This window comes from Equus caballus, chromosome 14 (assembly GCF_041296265.1).
Source record: "Equus caballus isolate H_3958 breed thoroughbred chromosome 14, TB-T2T, whole genome shotgun sequence".
In the NCBI taxonomy this organism is placed as follows: domain Eukaryota; kingdom Metazoa; phylum Chordata; class Mammalia; order Perissodactyla; family Equidae; genus Equus; species Equus caballus.
The window spans coordinates 36,076,091-36,094,254 of record NC_091697.1 but is presented as its reverse complement, the minus strand read 5'-3'; the positions used below and the strand labels follow the sequence as shown (position 1 = coordinate 36,094,254).

Genomic DNA, 18,164 nt, shown 5'->3' with positions numbered 1-18,164 from the left:
CTGATGCGCGCTGCGTGGGGAGGAAGAAAAGTGACAGTGCACGAGGTGAACCCGCGCTCCCAGAGTAGAGCGGGTCGTTTACAACTTAAAGGGAGGGGGCAATGGGAATTGGTTCCCGCCACCCCCTCGAATCTCCCGTCTCAGCTCCGTGGGAAGGTGAAACGGGATGGGGAACATGCTCAGCTGCTCGCTGCAGCAGCCAACCTCCAGGAAACCTCTTGGGCGCCGCCAGCCATGGGTGCCCGGCCTCGGGAAGCCACATGTCCCCCCAAATAAAGCATGTGGAGAAAAAGGATCTGAGAGTGGAACTCAGAGATGTCAGGGGTGGTCGCTGTCGGAAACACTGGGGGTGTTTTTTAAAGACCTGTCCCGACAAAGTTTCGCGGTTCCGCAGAAATCCTCACACTCATTCCAGAAATCCTACCGACCAGGGCTGCCGGCGGAGCGCGCCCGCCGGGGGGCTGGAGGCTGGGGCGCCAGGGGCGCAGGGCGGCCACTGACAGCCCGACCTGCCCAACACAAGGGCGCGCGCTCAAACACACACACACACACACACACGCCACAAACACACACACACACACACTTTCACTTCCAGCCTAGTTACCCAACTCACTCTCACTACCAACCACCCCCATCTCTATACTCGGCGGGGATGGGAACAGTGATGCCGGACACTTGTCCCCAGCCCGGAGAAGATGAAAATGATGTAATTAGTCATCTTCCTTCTTCCCCTTCCGCCCTCTCTGAGTCTGAGAGGGCCTGGGGCCGCCAGATCTCCCACTCCCCCAAGTCCAGCTTGTGGCCTGAAAAAAAAAGGCCATTTCTCACTTGGGACCAGGAGTCCCAGAAAAAGGTGTTGAGGGTGCCCAGGAAAGTTCCCCCAGGTCACTCTCCAAGGGCAGTCCCTCCAGGCCACACAGTCTAGCATCCCAGGAGCTGAGAGTGGGAGAGGGGCTAGAAGGGGCCATGGTGACAGAGAGTGGGGAAGACTTCTAGGAGATGTCAGAATTAAAGTTGAGAGTTGCTCTCCGGGTGGACCGAGAAAAACTGAAAACTAGAGAGGGAGGGAGAACCAAATGGGAGAAATGAGAAGATTCTGGGGAGAAAAGGAGAAAGAAAGGGAGGTAAGGGAAGGAGAAAGAGGAGAAAGGAAGGAGGAGTGAAGAAGGAAGGGGACGAAAAGAAGGAAGAGAGGGAAGGAGGGAAGGGAAAAGAGGAAAAGAAAAGTAAAGACAGGAGGAAGAAAGGAAAAAAGGATAGAAGGAAGAGAAAAAGGAAGGAAGAGAGCGGGAAGAAAAGAAGGAATGAGAAGAGAAGGAAAATAAGTTTATAAAGAAGGGAAGAAAGGAAAGAAGTAAAAAGGAAAACAAGGAAAAAGGAAAGGAAGAACGAAGAAAAGAAAGAGACACAGAAAGAGAAAGAAAGAAAAAGAAAAAGAAAGAAAGGAAACCGGCCTGAAAAGAAAGAGCAATCACATAAAAATACAGATATCCAACATCATGCTGGTGAGACGCCTCTTCTGGCTTAAAACAAAATGAAAACAGTCACAGACGAGGCAAGGAAAAGTGCCGGCAAAGCGTGGGCTCCTCGCAGGCAGCTGCCGGCTCTCGGGCCGCAGGCGACCGAGCAGCGCGGCCGGGGAGCGCGAAGCCCCGGAGGCGAGAGGAGCGGAGCGGCGGCCGCACGAGCGCGGCCCGGCCCCGCGGCGCCGGCCGCCACCACCTCCTCCCGGCTCCACTGCTCGCGGCTCGCCTGCCGGCCGCGGTCCCCGAGCGGTACCCACCTCTGCGCCGCCGTGTTGGCGTCCAGCACCCCGGCGCCCTGCATCCACGTCCGCACCGCGTTCATGCCGCTGCCCAGCGGCTCTTCCTTCATGCTGCTTCCACTCCGTTGGATGCTTTCCTGAATCCCAAACATGAAAACAACCTTTTCTTGTGGAAAATCTCCTCCCCCTTGAAAATATTAAAAAAAAAAAAAAAAAAAAAAAGGAAAGAAAACGCCAGCCAGAGATTTTTTTTTTTCTTTGAGACGATGAACTCGCGCTAGAAGATCAAGGCGGGCTGAAAAGCAAATTTTTTAAAAAATCTAAACCTTCGCTCAAAACTGAGCGATAACCTGGGGGGAAAAAAGGAGAGAAAAAAAGAAGGGAAAATCCAACGAAAAGACCAAAATAAAAAAAATAGAGATGTATGCTTGGCTGTTGGGGGTTGTTTGGTTGGTTAATTTTTGGTTTGGGTGCTTTTTTTTTTTTTTTGTAATGATCACAGGCCGGTGGAGGACAGGAGGGGCTGGAGTTTCCTTTTGTAGAGGTACCCTTCACTTGAAGAAGCAGGAAGAAAAAAAAAAAAGCCCTGATGGCAATTTAAGAAACAATAGACTCAACTCGCGCTGCCGGCTTTGCTACTTCAAGTGTCATTTTCCACAACCAGGCAAGTTTTTTCCTCTCTCTTTTTTTTTCCTCCTTCTCTCCCAACCAAAGATGTTTCTTTCCTTTCAGTGCGTATAGATGAGGAGCACGCTGGTTGCCGTAGACAGATACACCAGAGAGGGAGAGTGGGGTGGGGGGAAGGGGGGAGAGAGAGGGAGAGAAGAAGGGGGGAGGGAAAGACAGAGAGAGAGAAAGAGAGAGAGGAGAGGGAGAAAGAGAGAGGGGTGGACCCTGCTGGATGGAGATTCTGTTTTCTCCTTGCTAAAATAGAAGTGATTTGCAGGCTTTCCCTATGGAATCCAGTTTGACTCTCCCCAGAGCTAAACACAGGCACACTAACCCCAAAGGGAGGAGGCGGGGCCCGCGCCTGACAGACCCGCCCCCTCATTTGCATAACGTCATCCTTCCGCCTCACCGCAGCCAATCGCGGCTCAGGAGCCTGCTGGCTCGCAGCGCGGGGCCACGCTCCCTCATTAACATCCTTCTCCGGGTGGCGCAGGGGAGCCGGCCAAAGTTCCTCTCAAAGTGGCGAGCGAAGGATCTCTGAGCACCGGCGTCTGAGCTGGGGAGGAGCAGGGCTGAGTCGGACAGGAGAGGGGGAACAGAAGGATGGGGAGAGGGATATTCTTCTCAGGAATCAGAGCTGGGGTCTGCGTCCTGGCCATTGCGCTGCGTTTAGCATCCTCGCCGCGCCCTGAGCGCGCTCGAGGCGCACAGGCTGCGCCCTCCCAGGGCCGATGCCGCGTCCTCCTCCGCTATTCTGGGACGTCGGGGGCAAAAGTGGAGGAGACAGGAAAGCCCAGGCAGAAAAAGCAGGACGCGAGTCCCAGGTGCCCACCTCTTCGCTTTGAGGAGAGGGTGGTGGGGTGGAAAATGGGTGCCGAGGTCGGGGCTGGGAGCTCGCGGAGGCCACAGCCTCCACGCTGGGAGGGGTGGTTGGACCCTGGGCCCCGACAAGAGAGGCGCTATAGGTCCCCAGGGAGTGGCGGACCCGGGCTCTGCCCCTAGTCTGTCCTCTGAAACGCTTCTGGCTCAGCCGCTAGCCTCGAGGCCGCTGGCGATAGGCACTGTCCTCACATACTCAGTTCTCTCGAGCGCTCCATGGGCTGTGTAAACGGTGGAATGAATGCTCTTACTAGAGCTGAATCAGGATGCGTTTTAAAACTTATTCAGATTCGATCCCCAACCCCTCCGAGCCCACCCCCGCCCCCAAAGTAGTTTTTCTTTAGAGTAACTACCAAAACAACAACTGACTAGTTTCTAATTAGTTGGTTATTTGGTGTAGGGTTTCTCTCTATCTCATTCTTTCTGTTAAAATGGGGTGCTTGAAGGAACCCTCCTCAACTTCTGCCCCTGCCATATGTCAAGACAGAGAGAGGTCTAGGAAGGAAGGAAAGAAAGAAGGGAAGAAGAAATGGTCTCCAACCTGAGACCTTTTGACATATATGCTTGTGGCTGGCAAAGGAAATAGCTAGATGTTTCTGGGTAATGTGCCCCATCATTTTTTAGCAGGTTGTAACCTCTAATAAGCACATGGTGAACTTCTGTTTCATTGCCCTCAAAGGAACTCCCTGACTGCAGCCAAATCTGCTAAGGACTCCTTCGGGGAGATTCTCTGCCAGAAATCCAGGTCCCCTTTCTGCCGGCCTTCCTTGACCCTTTGATTTAGGAAGCTCATGGGGTCAGTGATGGAAAAGTACACATGCCCATATTGAATGGAATGGAGACAAGCAAGAGTTATGCTTTGTGCTCTTGGCAGAGCAGGAAAGTGGGAGCCACTTCCTGATTCCGAAACTAGATGAAAGACTGTGTTTCAGGCCTGTGGGTACATGGCCACTGTCCTCAAACACTGCTTTATCTCTCGTGCACAAAGCCTGCCCTGCTCTTATGCCATTTAATCTGGACCACGAATGTGCTGAGCACTTTATCCCTGGTCCCATAATTAATGCCATCTCCTCCAAGACACTCCTGAAGAGATCTGTCTGATCCATCAGGATCCCCACAGCGTCTACCAGAATTCCTGGCACACTGTTCAGGAGGGGTATGTTGGTGGAGAGACTAGAAGAATTGTAGGTTTGTGGGCAGAGGAAAGGGGGAGATGGACCTCCTCCATTCCTTTGGAATTCAAATGCACAATTGGAACTGGGCCTGCTGAAAAATTCCTAAAGTTCCAGGCTTAACCTCCAAGGCTCAAAGGGTCCCCAGAGCCAATCCTTTCCCCTGCCTGGACCATCCACTGCCTGTTCTGAGGGGGATCCTTCAAGAAAGGGGAAGCGGGAAGCAGAGTCTGCCCTCCTATCAATGAATCCCAGATAGCCCTGGCATAAGACTCAGACCTCCCTCTCCGTAATTGCCTGAGCCTCCACTTTACTCTCCAGTAAACCGTGTTCAGGACTCCAAATTGGTCAGGTACATACCCCAGTGATGGGAACACATAATAGGAGAACAGATGACTGCCAATGGGGGCGGCAAAGCTGCCAGGGAAAGGAGAGACGTGGCCACTCTGAGGACCACACAACAGATGGATTTCTGGGGGTCAAGCAGAATCTAGAAGCACTCTGCAAATAATGTTTTTGTTGAGGGGCCTGAAGCTGCCTGATTTAAAAGAGAAATTGGCCCAGAGAAAGAAGCCTTCAGCAGCCCAGTTCCTGCCCCAGAGTCAGTAATCTCCAGGAACTAAGAGGGAGGCAACCTCCACATCTGCCAGGCCAAAGAAGGAGCAGAAATAAAAGGGGCAGGAATCTTTTGACAAGACTAATTCCCTTTGGCTATGCGGAGGCAGCAGGTACCTCACCTGGGATGGCAAGTGTACTTTACTTTAATCAAGCAAGGTGTATTCATCGCTTTTCTTCTGGGTGTCCTTGTGCTTTCAACCTGGCTTTCTCGCCCAGTAATAAATGTTTAAGTAGGAAGGAAGCTAAAGGGAAGGTGGGAAAGAGACAGAGAGGGTGATAGAAAACTGGGAACAACACCCAGGCCACCAGAGTGGTAGGTTTTTGTGGATTTCCTCTGATGAATACTGAACTAGCCACGTTAATTTAAACTCTGAAAAATCCTTAAACACTTTTCAGTCTTCCCTCCTGTAAGGTTAGCACCACCTCCAGAAGGCAAAGCACGTGTGCAGAGGGACTGTAAAGTATGAACTGAGACTGCCTCCATCCTTTTTGAGTTAATAGTCACAGCTGCGGTGAAGAGAGAGAATTTATAACATATCTATGATATGACTTTAGGGTAGTTTATAACAGTAATCCCCAAATTCGGATTATCAGCCTAATAATATGGGGGGCAGAGGGGGAGGGGTGCATTTGTTAAAAATGCAAATTTCCAGGCCTTGTCTAGACCTGCAGAATTAGGGAGGAAGAAAGTGAGGGGGAAAGAAACTGCGTGAGGAAAATACACAGCAGAATGGGTTTACATGTGGAAGGAGCAATTGGAAAGGCTTGATATTTCTCCTAGGATGATGTCGCCTTCTGAGCTTCTCAGAATTTCTTCCGCGGTGGGGGTTAGCGTCGCCCCCTCTCTCCTAATTGCTCCAAACAGCAGACAGGGCTGCCCAGCCCTCGGGGTCTTCCGCCCTGAAGGAAGCTCAGACCCAGGGAGCAAAGTCCCCTGCACCCTGAACTTTGAAACCTCCCCTCTCTTGGCTATCCCCACCCCTGTTAAGGCAGAGGAAAACCAATCCCCTTCCTTGGAGGGCGTCAGGGCCCGCAGTAACTTCCATGGGGTGCAAGTGGAAACATACCTGCCCCCCAAAAAGAGCAGAGACAAGATAAATACAGTCGAACTAGGACTAGCGGGGACGTCCCAGGAAAAGAGGGAATCTTCTCTGCTCGTCCGCCCCCAGGAGGCCAGACTTGAGACCTGCCGCTTAGAAAATTCCCTCGATCTCCGCTGGCTTTATGAAGATGAGCCCCCAGAAGGGCCGCCTGTCTGGGGAAATGTCCCCTTGCTTTTCCCGCTAGCCAGAGACCGCTGAGAGGGAGACCCGAGGAAAGATGCCTCCTTCGGTGCTGGGAAAAAGGGAAGGAAAAGATGGGGCGATTAAGGCCTAAGACGCCAAGTCCCTCCGCATGCGGCCCGCTCCGAAGGCGTCCGCTGGCGGCCTGGAGTCGCGCGCGGGGGCGGGCAGAGGCTGAGGCGCTGCCTGCAGGAGGAAGGGGATAAGGGGGTACGGGCGGGCCAGGGCCCTGGGAAAGTGAGGACCTGAGCCGGGCACAGCTCCGCAGCGGCCGCCGAGCGGCACTCAGACGCCGGCGAGGGTGGCTGAGCAACCGGGCCCTGCCGCCCGCGCGCGACACCCTGCCCCCGCCGCTCCAAGACCTCTACCCACTGCCCTCGGGAACGCGTAGGAGCAGCGGGCCACCGCTCCACCGGAACTCGGTCTGTCCTGCTTCCTTGCTCCCTGCGTCTCTGGCAAGCCACAAAGGAAAGGGGGCATTTCCCCGGACCCTCACCCCTGTTTCCGACCCCCAGCGCTGCAGAGAAGGCTCCGTTTGCTCGCCCAGTCTGACCGACACCTCCAGTCCCTGGAAGCATGCCTCTCTCCCATAGTACAGACAGGGAAACTGAGGCCTAGAGAGGGACGAAGGCATATAGGAGGTAGAGATCAGGCAAACAACACGGTGGGGGCTCTCCCCGGAGCTTGGGAGCGTTTAGTCTGCCCAGGACAAGGGCTTGGAGCAAGGTGTTCGAACAAACCTTTCTCGGATTGAGCCTACCCACTCTCTCGGGTTTCCCCGCGGCGGTCCCCAGATAATAATAGATCCCGTTTGTTGAATGAAGGCTTTACGGGCAAAAACTCACTGAATTCCCACAACGGACCAAGAAGGCAGGTTAGACCACCACCATTTTACAGGCGAGGAAACCATTGCCCTGTGATTGAAATGAAACAACCTGCCCACGGCCACACTGCTAATAAGGTCGCCAAGCCGAAATTTCTCCAGAGCCTGTGCCCTGAACTTTGGACTCAAACCACTCACCCGGCTGCTCATATCTCCTGCGTTCGCCTTGGTGCCTGCCCGCCAACGCTCACAGATCCCTAGAGCTCTCGAGCCCCTGGGTTTCTCGGATGACAAAGGAGCAAGGGCGCAGGTTGCCTCCCGAGGGGAGACAGCAGAAGGGAGAGAGGAAGGGAAAGCGTTCTGAAAAGTCTTAATGCGTGGACTGGATGCGCATCCCAGCGGTCAGATACCCACGCGCGTCTCTCGGGGCCGCCGGGGACGGGGCGCGCCAGGGTCGTGCCAGCTCCATCCCCGGCTCTGCTACATTTCGTAGGTGACCTCCAGTCAACCGCTTCTCCCAGTCCTAGCTGAGATCTTAGAGCTCTAGGCACACGCGAAGTCGCCTAATTGAAAGAGACTAAACATAGGGTTTTGCGGGGTCGCTTGCGACGCCCATCCGAGGACAGAAATCTGGACACCTGCGGATGTGCTTTAATGGAGGAAGACCATACGGCCTTGGCATGACCACAGATAGCTGAAAGCTAAAGTTACTCTGAGCCGGGAGAATACATTTGGGAGCACTACCGGAAAGGATCTCCCTGTCCGAGGCTGCCCCGGGGTGCGACGATACCCCACCCGCGGCCCTTACCCATAGTCCTCCAGCCCGCGTGATCAGCAAAGGGCCCTCACTCCCTCAGCTGAAGGAGGCTCCAGGGTGGGAGAAGGGGGCTGCCCAGCTATTTGGAAATTAGCATCCCTTCAGTAGAGCAAACCTGGATGAAGGAAATGAAGGCCTAGGAGGTTTTGGAGGGGAAGGGAGGAAGAGTAGATCTGTTTGCTTAGGGAAAAGTGGGAGAAGGGAGTTGAGCGGATGAGCTTGAGATGCCCGGGGCACAAAAACTTCCAGCGTGTATCTATTTTGAGGCGCAATTCACTGGATATTTACTCATCGAGTAAATACGCATATGCGCTTTGAGGTCTTTGTTGGCTCCTGAGATGCGAGATGCGTGCGATGTGAGCGCACAAATATGTGTGTATGAACGAAGAGTGGCTGCATATTTGTGGGCCTGTGCACTTGGCCTGTGAGTGACAGCGCGCACTTGGGTGCACGTGGGCGCTTGTGCTTGAGGAGGATTGTTGCACACAAGCGCGAGTACACGTATGCATGTGTAGTGTGTGCATGTGTCACGTGTAGACGTGTCTCGTTTATGTGAGTGGGTGTGCATGTGCAGAAGTAGGTGTGTATATGAGCCTGGGCTTACACGTGGTTTGTGGGTCCACGCATGCATGTGAAACCCAGCAAAGAAGTCCCACCAAATCTCAGATGGAGTCAAAGGAAAGGCGCAGGCAGGAAGCGGATTGAGCACCCCAGGGTAGGCGTGGAAACTGTTGTTGCTTCAGCCTGCGCGGGACCAGTCCAGAGCCGCGGGTTAGCGCCCAGCTTGGCTCGGGCGGGAGACGCACCTTCCAGCCGGGGCCCACAAATTCCCGGGACTGCGCCCGCAGTGATGCCTGCTGGACAGTTCCGCGCTCTTAATTGTTCCTCGCGGACAGTTTCCGATTATTGATGCCGCGTGTCCCAAAAGAGGCGGCTTCCGGGTTATTTGCTTATGTATTTATTATCTTTATCACCGTCATTACTTGGTGGCTGTATGAAGGTGGTGCCAAACCCACCAAGACGGCCCAGGGTGGCCTCCGAGGGGCGGTGAGTCGCGGGTGCCCGGATCTTCCCCTTACGTGGAGCCACAGCGCCACCTCGCGATCCCCCAGCCTCCCTCCCGTCACCGCCGCTGAAGGCAGCGAAGTGAACTTCCTGATCCAGGCCGCCAAGTTCCCTTTACTACTTTTTTATTTGCTTTCGCCATTCCTCCTTCTCTCACTAGAACGTCCCCGCAAACACGCCTTGCTGCAGCGCTTTGTGCACGACCCGAATGCCTACACCCTTCTCCACCTGGAGAAGTTCGGCTCTCCTTGGAATCACCAGCTCAAAGTGCTCTTCTTGAATGAAATCTTCCCAAACCTCAATTCGTGCCTTCCCCTGTTTCCCTAGCGCTCATACCACGTTGGACAGGAATATTGTTTAAACGTCTCTCTCCCCTCCCTAATGAGGGAGCTCCTCAACAATGACTACTGTTGCTTCCAGCAACAACAATAATAACAATAAAACCTGGTATTTACTGAGCACATCTTATGCAATGTACTATGCTAAGCACTTGACTTTGATTATCTCATTTAATTTCCTCAGAAAAACCATGAAGTAAGCACCAGTATAATTTCTCAGTTTGCAGATGAAGCTAAGTGAGCTCCCATCCAAGGTCGCATTGCAGAGCCCAGCACAATTCTATTTGATGCCAGGACCCACTTTTCTTAACCTCTGTTCTTTGCAGACTTCTTCAGCTCTATATCCACAGGCTTTAAGACAGGACCAGGCACAGAGTGAGCATTCATATATTTATGAATAAATGAACCACTGCCAATTTAAATTATTCTCCAAGAGAGTTGGGCTAGACAAACACTGCATTTATCAGATAGTTTGAGTGAAATGTTACCACAATAATTCATCCCAAAAGAATATTCCACTACTAACTAGCTAGTTGACCTTGGTCAAGTCACTTCGTCCTCAATATCCTCATTTGTAAAAGCAGGTATGCTGTGAGGATCAAATGAGGCAAAAAACATGGAGCTCTTGTTATAGCCCCTTGCACTGTAGTCAATACTCAATAAAAGTTTGCTATTAATATAATTATTAATGAAAGTCTAAAAAACTAAAGCACAAAACACAAAATTGACGTACCCCTAGTCACATAGAATTCACTGTACCTCTGTATAAAATTATATCACTATTATATCTTGATTTTCATCTTGGACATAAAATATGTAATAAAATATGTTTAGTTTATTGTGGTTGGGGTGTTAATGCTAACGCTGCTCAGTTATAAACTTTTAAGGGGCAGGGGGGAAAGATAATTAAACAGTAAATCAGCAGACTTTCACTCCGGCCCTTTTCTCGTGCTTTGTAGATTTTTACCAAGAAAGATTTAAAGAAAGACTATAAAAGTGCTTATTATTCTGGAAAGTACAAAACTCTATTTTTTAATTTAGGGGACATTCTGAGCTAGTGTGAGTTTTTCCCCGCTTGAAACACTTTGCTGCTAGTAGTACACTAAAAGTTTAAAAATACATATCTAAGCAAATGATTGTACCCAAAGCAAAGAAACAAATCAGGTTGTTTAAACATATTCCAGACCTTCAGACATTTCCCAAAAAGGCTAAGTTTTAGAGGTTCAGGGTCTTTTTTTAGAGTGACCCATTAAACAATTACTCCTATTAGCGGTTTAAGTGGAAATGAACTTTTCCGTCTGATGAGGCAAAAACTTTCCTACCATCAAATGGTTTTAGAAAGACTCTGTTGACTAGGATAGTTGTGTCATAAAGAACTGATTTCTCCTCAGAGAAATGAATCTAACAAAACCCACATAAAGGCATAAATGTGGCTCCCCATTGAGCTGGCCCACAATGCACTTCTAGAAACTTCAGCCCAGCTCCAATTTAGTTTAGTTCATTCGTACCTGCTTCCCATTCTACACAATACTCTTGTATGAAGATGAAGAAATGGATTCAGGAAACTGTACCTGCAGCAAATGAACGTGTTCAGAGATTTTAATGTACAGCTGACAGATGTTTTATTATCCCTGATTGGGGACTTGATTCATATTGACGGTGTAAGACACTGGCTTTTTGATAGTTTGGGGAATCTGTTATATTTTCTTTTCTTCTTTTTTTATTCTTAGTATGGTAGCCCTTAGAGATGTTCACCAAAATTAAGGTTTTTCTCCTTCCGGATGCATAGTAAGGTTGAAGTATTCTGATCCCTCTGCATTTCGATGTGACCCCGTGATGGCCTTTGACAAAGGAGGAATTAGCAGAAATAGTATGTGTTATTTACAGGCAGAAGCTTTAAGAGCCACTGTGCAATTCACCAAACCCCCTTCCTTGTGCCACAGCAGCTCCTGACCCCTAGATGCAGTTTTCCGTGGCCTGCCACTCTTTGCAAAGATAATTCGGAGTGGAGACCCCTCGAACCTACAGCGGACATTTAGCATGAAAAAGAAATAATCCTTTGTTACGTAAGTCCCAGAAATTTTTTTTACTGCAGCATAACTGAGCTGCTCCTGACTAGCGTGCCTAGGAAGGTAACTCATCTTTCTTTTTCTTTTTGTGGACAACGTGAAAATTCTCCTAGAGTGAAAAGTAGACTTCCACATCTAACTAAAGAGCATAAATTAGATGATAAAATTATTCAACTAGAAATCTGCATCTCATTCTCTCACTCAATTCGTGAATTTCCTGTGGGTCAAAACAGCGTTTGGAAATGTGAAATGGGAAGAACAACTGAATTTTTCAAATGGTGAAAAGGAGTCTTAAAATCATTGCTGGACTGCCAGGAAAATTTCCAGGGGCTGCTTTTCCTGCCTGCAGATACATAGTGAAAGGAGTTCCTTAGGCTCTGATTAGAAGAGACTTCATTAGCAATTATATGAGGGAAGAAAAACACATTTCTTCCTTCATTATGTTCATTTCTATAATTTCACGTTGGTGAAAGGGAAAAATACTTGGCTAATCAACTTGTGTTTAGGGAACATGATCTAAGGCAAGTCATTTAACTTTTCCAGACCTTACTTTCTTTCTTCATCTGCAAACTAAGAGTGTTAGACAAGATCATCTCCAGGATGCCATCCAGTTCTACTAAGTTAGAGTTCTGAGGTATTTGTGTGATATGTGTTTCAGGAGTTGATGCTACAGTATAAGGATCTTCCTGTGTTTCTAGCCTCAGCACTATTTTGTGAAACATTTTTAATTATTTTCAATTAATCTCAATTTAAAACAACTGCTTCTTAAGCAAGATAGATAGTACTTCTTTTCCTCAACCTCAAATTTTTTTAATGTGAGAATCTGCTAGAAAAGTGGGCCATATAGATTTGGGGCCATGTAAAATGCTTTGTCATTTTCTAGCCAAGAGGAAGAATTTGCTTTTTTTATTGGAGAACTATTCTCTTTAGATTTCATTATCAGATCACCTAAGGAAATTTCTTGTGAATCTTCAGGAAACTTTTTGTGAGAAAATATTGATTGTGTGACAAGTGCTGTAAGGTGAAATCATTACTATCTGTTCTTTATCCTTAATGTGGCATGACTGATTGCCAGAAATAATACTATTCCCTTCATTTGGATAATAATTTACAATTGACAAAGGTTTCACATGAGTTATTTCCTTGACTCCTCTCAACAAACCAGGCAACTGACATTTCTCCCCCATTTCAGAGGAAGGAGCTGAGGTTTAGATTTGCCTGTGCCACGTGGCTAGTAAGCAGCAGGGTTTGGCTGTACCCAAGAGCCACAGCTGCCTATGAAATTAAGAAAGCTGTCTACAACTTTACTAGAAAATAGAACATGTTGAAACCAGGCCACAGGGCCTTCCCTTATAGAAAGTTGCAGTATGCTTTCCGTTGCAGACATTATTGCTGCCAACTGATTCCTGATTTCTCTCTCTTCAGGGCACCCAAAAAGATTATAGTTGTATCCTTGAAGTTAGGTGTGGTCATCTGACTTACTTGAGCCTGAGCATTTACTTAGAAGTGAGAACACCAGCAGAGTACTGGAGTTCTCACTCCCCTTAACCAGAGGTACTACTGGGTAGATCCATCAGTTTGGATCCTGCTGTCATGATCACAAAGAGCAGAGTTCTATACCAGCATGCAAAGGATTTGATGTAAGTGGTGGTTTAAGCCACTAGGATTTGGGGTTTGCTTGTTATTGCAGCTTAGCTTAGTCTGTCCTGACCAGTGCAGTTTCCTAATTCAAATTTAAGTCTTTTGTAAAAGGAAACTATCTCTTTGGGGTGGACTCTAGCAAACTGGAGTCATATAACACATACTTTTTACAGAGAAAATATTCTCCTAAATCCCTCATGTTTTTATTTAAATTAATTTTGCTATCTTACTTAAATATGTACAGGCATAAAAATAGGAATAAATTCTTTATGCATATAACACTTAAACAACTGTGAAGCCAAATTACAAAGTTAATGCAAACTCCACAAAACTAAAGATTTATGAACGAACAGTAATAAAATGTGCTGGATAGCACTGTTTCGTGGAAACTAAATTGCCACTCAAATGTCAGCGTGGTTCTGAGTTCAATAAAGTAGGTTCTTTTGGACGAGGTATGTCTATATAATTGTGTCCTGTATAATGTCTCCATTCTTCTACCACTTTTCTCTTTTTCTGAACCACCACAAAGCATCTTTAATTAGTATGGTGTAGGAAAAGTTTAAAGGAGTTATTCCAGTATTGAATTCACCTTTGTCCCTTTCTTATCAACCTATGACAATTAAGAGTCACTCTTGGCACCGACAAACACAAGCTAAAATTTGAGCCTGGAAATTTTGTGTCAATACTCAGTTTTAAGGTGATTATCCAGATAAGTCTGACATGCTTAACATTTTAACACTATCATTGAAATGAAAGCCCCAAGCTTTTAAATCCCTATCAAAATCTAGGAAACCTCCCACTCTCAAAAAATATATTTCATATACCACTGAACTGTACACTTAAAATTGGTACATGTTATGTATATTTTAACACCATTTTAAAAAATTTTTTTCAGAAAGAATAGCACAGGCTTCAGAGCAAGATATCCTGACTATCAAATCCCCACTCCCACTATTTTGATGCTGGGCAACCTTAAGGCAAGTAACTTAACCTCTCCAAACCTCAGGTACTTCCTCTGCAAAGTAGTACTGTACTTATTTCAAAAGGTTGGTTTGAGAAAGAAAGAAGAGTGAATGGAAGCGTCTAGAGCAATGTCAGTCTATGTGTTTTCCTCCTGGGCCATCCCTCGACTTCATTTCTCAGCCTCCCTAGCAGCCAGGTATGACTATATGACTGCGTTCGGACCAAGAAAATGTGGGTGAGATTGATGGGAGCCATTTCCAAGCATAATTCGTAAAAACTTCCCACACAATCTTTCACTCTTCTTTTTCCCCCTTGTATGGGCTAAATCAGAGAATCCAAGACAAAAGTCCCCTGTTCTAGGGTAGGCTTAGCAAACTTTTTCTGTAAAGGTCTTGATAGTTAATATTTTAGGGTTCCTGGGCCGTGCAGTCTCTGTTGCAAGTACTTCACTCGGCCGTTGTAATGTGAGAGCAGCTACAAAGCACAGGGGATACGGAATGAATGGCTGTGGCTGTGTTCCAAGAAAACTTATTTACGAAAAAAATTTTACAAAAATGGTAGGTCAAATTTGGCCTACAGGCCACGGTTTGTTGATCCCTGCCCTAGGATATGTCAGAACCACAAGGTGGAAGGAATCGGATACCTAAATGACTGCATGAGGAAATAGACTTTACACAAGCAAGAAATAATGTTCTATTATGTTAAGAGATTGAGATTTTAAGGTTGTTTCAGCATTAGCCTAGTCTGATACTGTTGGAGGAGGTCATTGAGAGGTTCTGACCGCCAGATGACCCTTGACCTGGACCCGGGCAACCAGAGGTTCCTCACCCTATCCCCTTGTCCTTGAAATATACATTTTATGCGCCATTCCCACAGTGGAGACTGTTTTCAAGGACGCAACCTTGAGAGAGCAATGTGCTGTTGAGACCATCTGGATAGTATACGTGACTGAATGAAACCCATTAAGGCTTCCGTATAAACTTATAAGATTCTAGTGGGCAGAGATCTACTCATCTTGCAGCTGCCGAAGACAAGCCTTGTGTGAAGTCTCTTGCTTACTAAACCTGCCACCTACCAGTCTGGAGTGGTCTGCCTCTTTCTTCCATCTCTCCTTGCTCTCCGTGTGTGAGGGCCAGTTTCAGATTTCACCTGGGAAGCTCCTGAGGTTTTGAACCAACAGATACGGTACCCAACCACATAGATGATTTTCTGTAAATATTAGACTTCCCCTTCTTCCCTACATTCCTTTGAAGACAGGGACTGTGGGTAATTCATCTGACATAGAGCTTTCCCGATACATATTAGTGAAATAAATAATGCACCATCAGATAAATAAGCATGTGTATGGAGAAATTAATGGATGCAACTTCTATGATGTTCTAAGTTGTCACTGTCCCCTCTCTCCTTCCCACTATCCTATTCCTAGACACATAGCTGGGTTGTTTTGTGCCCCATCCTAGATAACCAGAGACATACGTTTGGAAGACAGTTTGCTTGGGTAAAGTGAATAGAGCTTGGTTAATTGATTCATTTTATGTGAACAGGTTGCTCCCTCTTACAGTAAGTCCCTGGAGCATATGGCAAAGTCGGCTTTGGGTAGTTGTCAGCTACTATGTAATAGCACTCTAGTGCTTGTCTCCTATAAGCCTGCCAATCCCACCACTGCAGTTTGGTATTTTCACCCCTGATTTAAGTCAGGGAGCCTGAGGCCCAGCGAGTTGAACTTTTCCAAAATCATGTGCTGGTGACACCAGAAACCTGAGCCCGCCTGAGTCCCAAACATCAAGCTACCCAGAGTTGGATTCTGAAGCCTCTGCAATCTTATCCACCTTCCCTACTTGAAATGTATTTGTTGGGGAACAATTAACCTCAGGATGAGTAATTTGTCACCATTCTGCGTAAGTTTCAAATTTTCCCATTACAAGGGGAAAATGAGAAAAATATGTCCTAGATAACACAGAGAAAAATGCTTCATTGTCTTAATTGCCTTTCTATTTCAATCAAGGAAGGCATTTAATTATTTCTGAACTACATTCAAAACTCTCTCTCAAGAATATTACTCTCCCCAGGTGAGTTAACCAAACCTGTGCAAAACGTGTCTCAAGTCTGAATGCTAATATCAAACATTTATTGAGCACTTTTTATATGCCAATGACTATTTAAATTCTTTCCAATTAGGATCTCACTTATTCCTCACAGCAAGTCTATGAGGTGGGAATGGTCATTATTCTCCTCTACCAAATGAGGAAACTGAGGCACAGAGAGGTGAGACCGTTTGTCTAAGATCCTAAGGCAGCAGGTGGTAAAATCAACACTCGATCCCAGGCCACCCCCTTCACCCCTCGGCTGTGCCGATTCTGAGAGAGGTTTGCTTCCCACCTGGACATTTCAATTTCTCAGTACACGTGCAAGACCAACGTGGAGGAATCGCCCACGCCGACTTCAGCCAGCTGCTCACGCCTCTGGAATGTGAGGTGGCCCATCGAGAGGCTGTGGAGCCAGGAGGGGCCAAGTTTGTCTAGCTTCTTGTACAACCCGAGGAAAGCAGATTTGCTGGTGAACACTGCTGCCGGGGCCCGAGAAAGGCCCGTGAGCTCTATTACTCTGACTTCATCATCACTGTTGGAAATCACGAGGAAAGGAACTAACTTTTCTGGGGTACATACTTTATGGCCATTGCTCTTACCTCATTTGACTTTTGAGAGAATGAAGAACAATCAACTCCATATTTATGCTCTAAAATTGAATGGCATGAACACGTGCATGGCCTAAGCAAGAAAAAGAAAATATTTTCTTGTGTGATGGGCTAAACCCCTCAAAAAGCGTGTACTATAAAGTAGAATAGAGACTGGATTTTGAAATGTGTGGGCCACATCAGTAGGAAAGTTGACACTTACAATTGTCACAAGGATTTTAAACTTTACAATAAGTAAATCTTAGAACAATAAGAATATACTTATATCTTCAGACCAAAATGTTTTATATTTTGGGTTAAAATTTTTTTTAGTCTTCACAGTAGTCTTAATTTTAATAGTATCATTATTTTAAAATCTTTTAATGAAAATATTTTATTTCATTTATTTTGCATAGGGCATGTGTGAGAAAACATTGATTTTTTTTTTTTTTGAGGAAGATTATCCCTGAGCTAACATCTGCTGCCAATCCTCCTCTTTTTGCTGAGGAAGACTGGCCCTGAGCTAACATCCATGCCCATCTTCCTCTACTTTATATGTGGGACACCTGCCACAGCATGGCTTGATAAGCAGTGAATAGGTCCACACCCAGGATCCAAACCAGCGAACCCCAGGCTGCCGAAGCAGAACATGCCAACTTACCCGCTGAGCCACTGGGCTGGCCCCAAAACATTGATATTTTTAAAATATAAAAGACAGCCTCTATTCCTAATAAACTAGAGCAATCGTTGACTCTTTAATTGTGCATCTTTGAAGGCTTCTCTTGACAAACCTGATCATTTGTTCATTTATTTTATCTTTAGTAAATATGTGAACATTTAAAAAGACTATATAAGCTCAACTTCTTAGGTTAAGATTTGTGGAAATCGTACCACATTGAGACATCCAGGCCGTTGTTTCCTGAAGACTTGAGCCATATTCTTAGACAGCTAGAATTAGGTGAGAAATCTAAACAAAGTTCATTTTCTCTTCATTTTCCTTTGTACTAGTCTGTGGCCACGTGTGTACTACTTCCCAAGCATTTAAACTCTGCAATTCCATTATGTTCTGGGGATACCATGCCAACCTGGACATTAAGGATGTGAGAGACTAAAAACAATATCACTGAGCTTCCAGTTTCCAATCATGGCAGCTGTGTCATTCAGATCCGCCCCCTCACTGGTTTTAATATTTCCAACATCTCCTAGAAAGGACTGAAGAGCCAAAGCAACAGGTGGGGAGTTTCCAGGCCGATTTTTGGGGAAAGACCTGTAACCAGAGAGATGGGTGACATATTGAACACTAAAGCGCTTGTGCCCAAAAGCATTTCTGGTAATCGTTCACTTGGGCTCCTGCTCAGGTGCTGCATGGGGCAAGAGGCAGCCAAAGT

General features: G+C 47.1%; 1 protein-coding gene across 7 annotated transcripts in view; it reads right to left on the bottom strand.

The window, feature by feature from the left end:
• The window catches only part of EBF1 (EBF transcription factor 1), a 381,503-nt gene extending 378,759 nt beyond the window's left edge, over window positions 1-2,744 (bottom strand). For 2 of the 7 annotated variants that reach the window (XM_003362778.5, XM_001503495.6), the window contains exon 1: window positions 1,784-2,744. In XM_003362778.5, the coding sequence (XP_003362826.1) occupies window positions 1,784-1,917 (134 nt within the window). In that variant the 5' untranslated portion in view covers window positions 1,918-2,744. The remainder of the gene's footprint in view (window positions 1-1,783) is intronic. The other 5 variants (XM_005599257.4, XM_023617309.2, XM_023617310.2 and 2 more) reach the window with 4 other exon arrangements.
• Window positions 2,745-18,164: the final 15,420 nt, after the last annotated feature.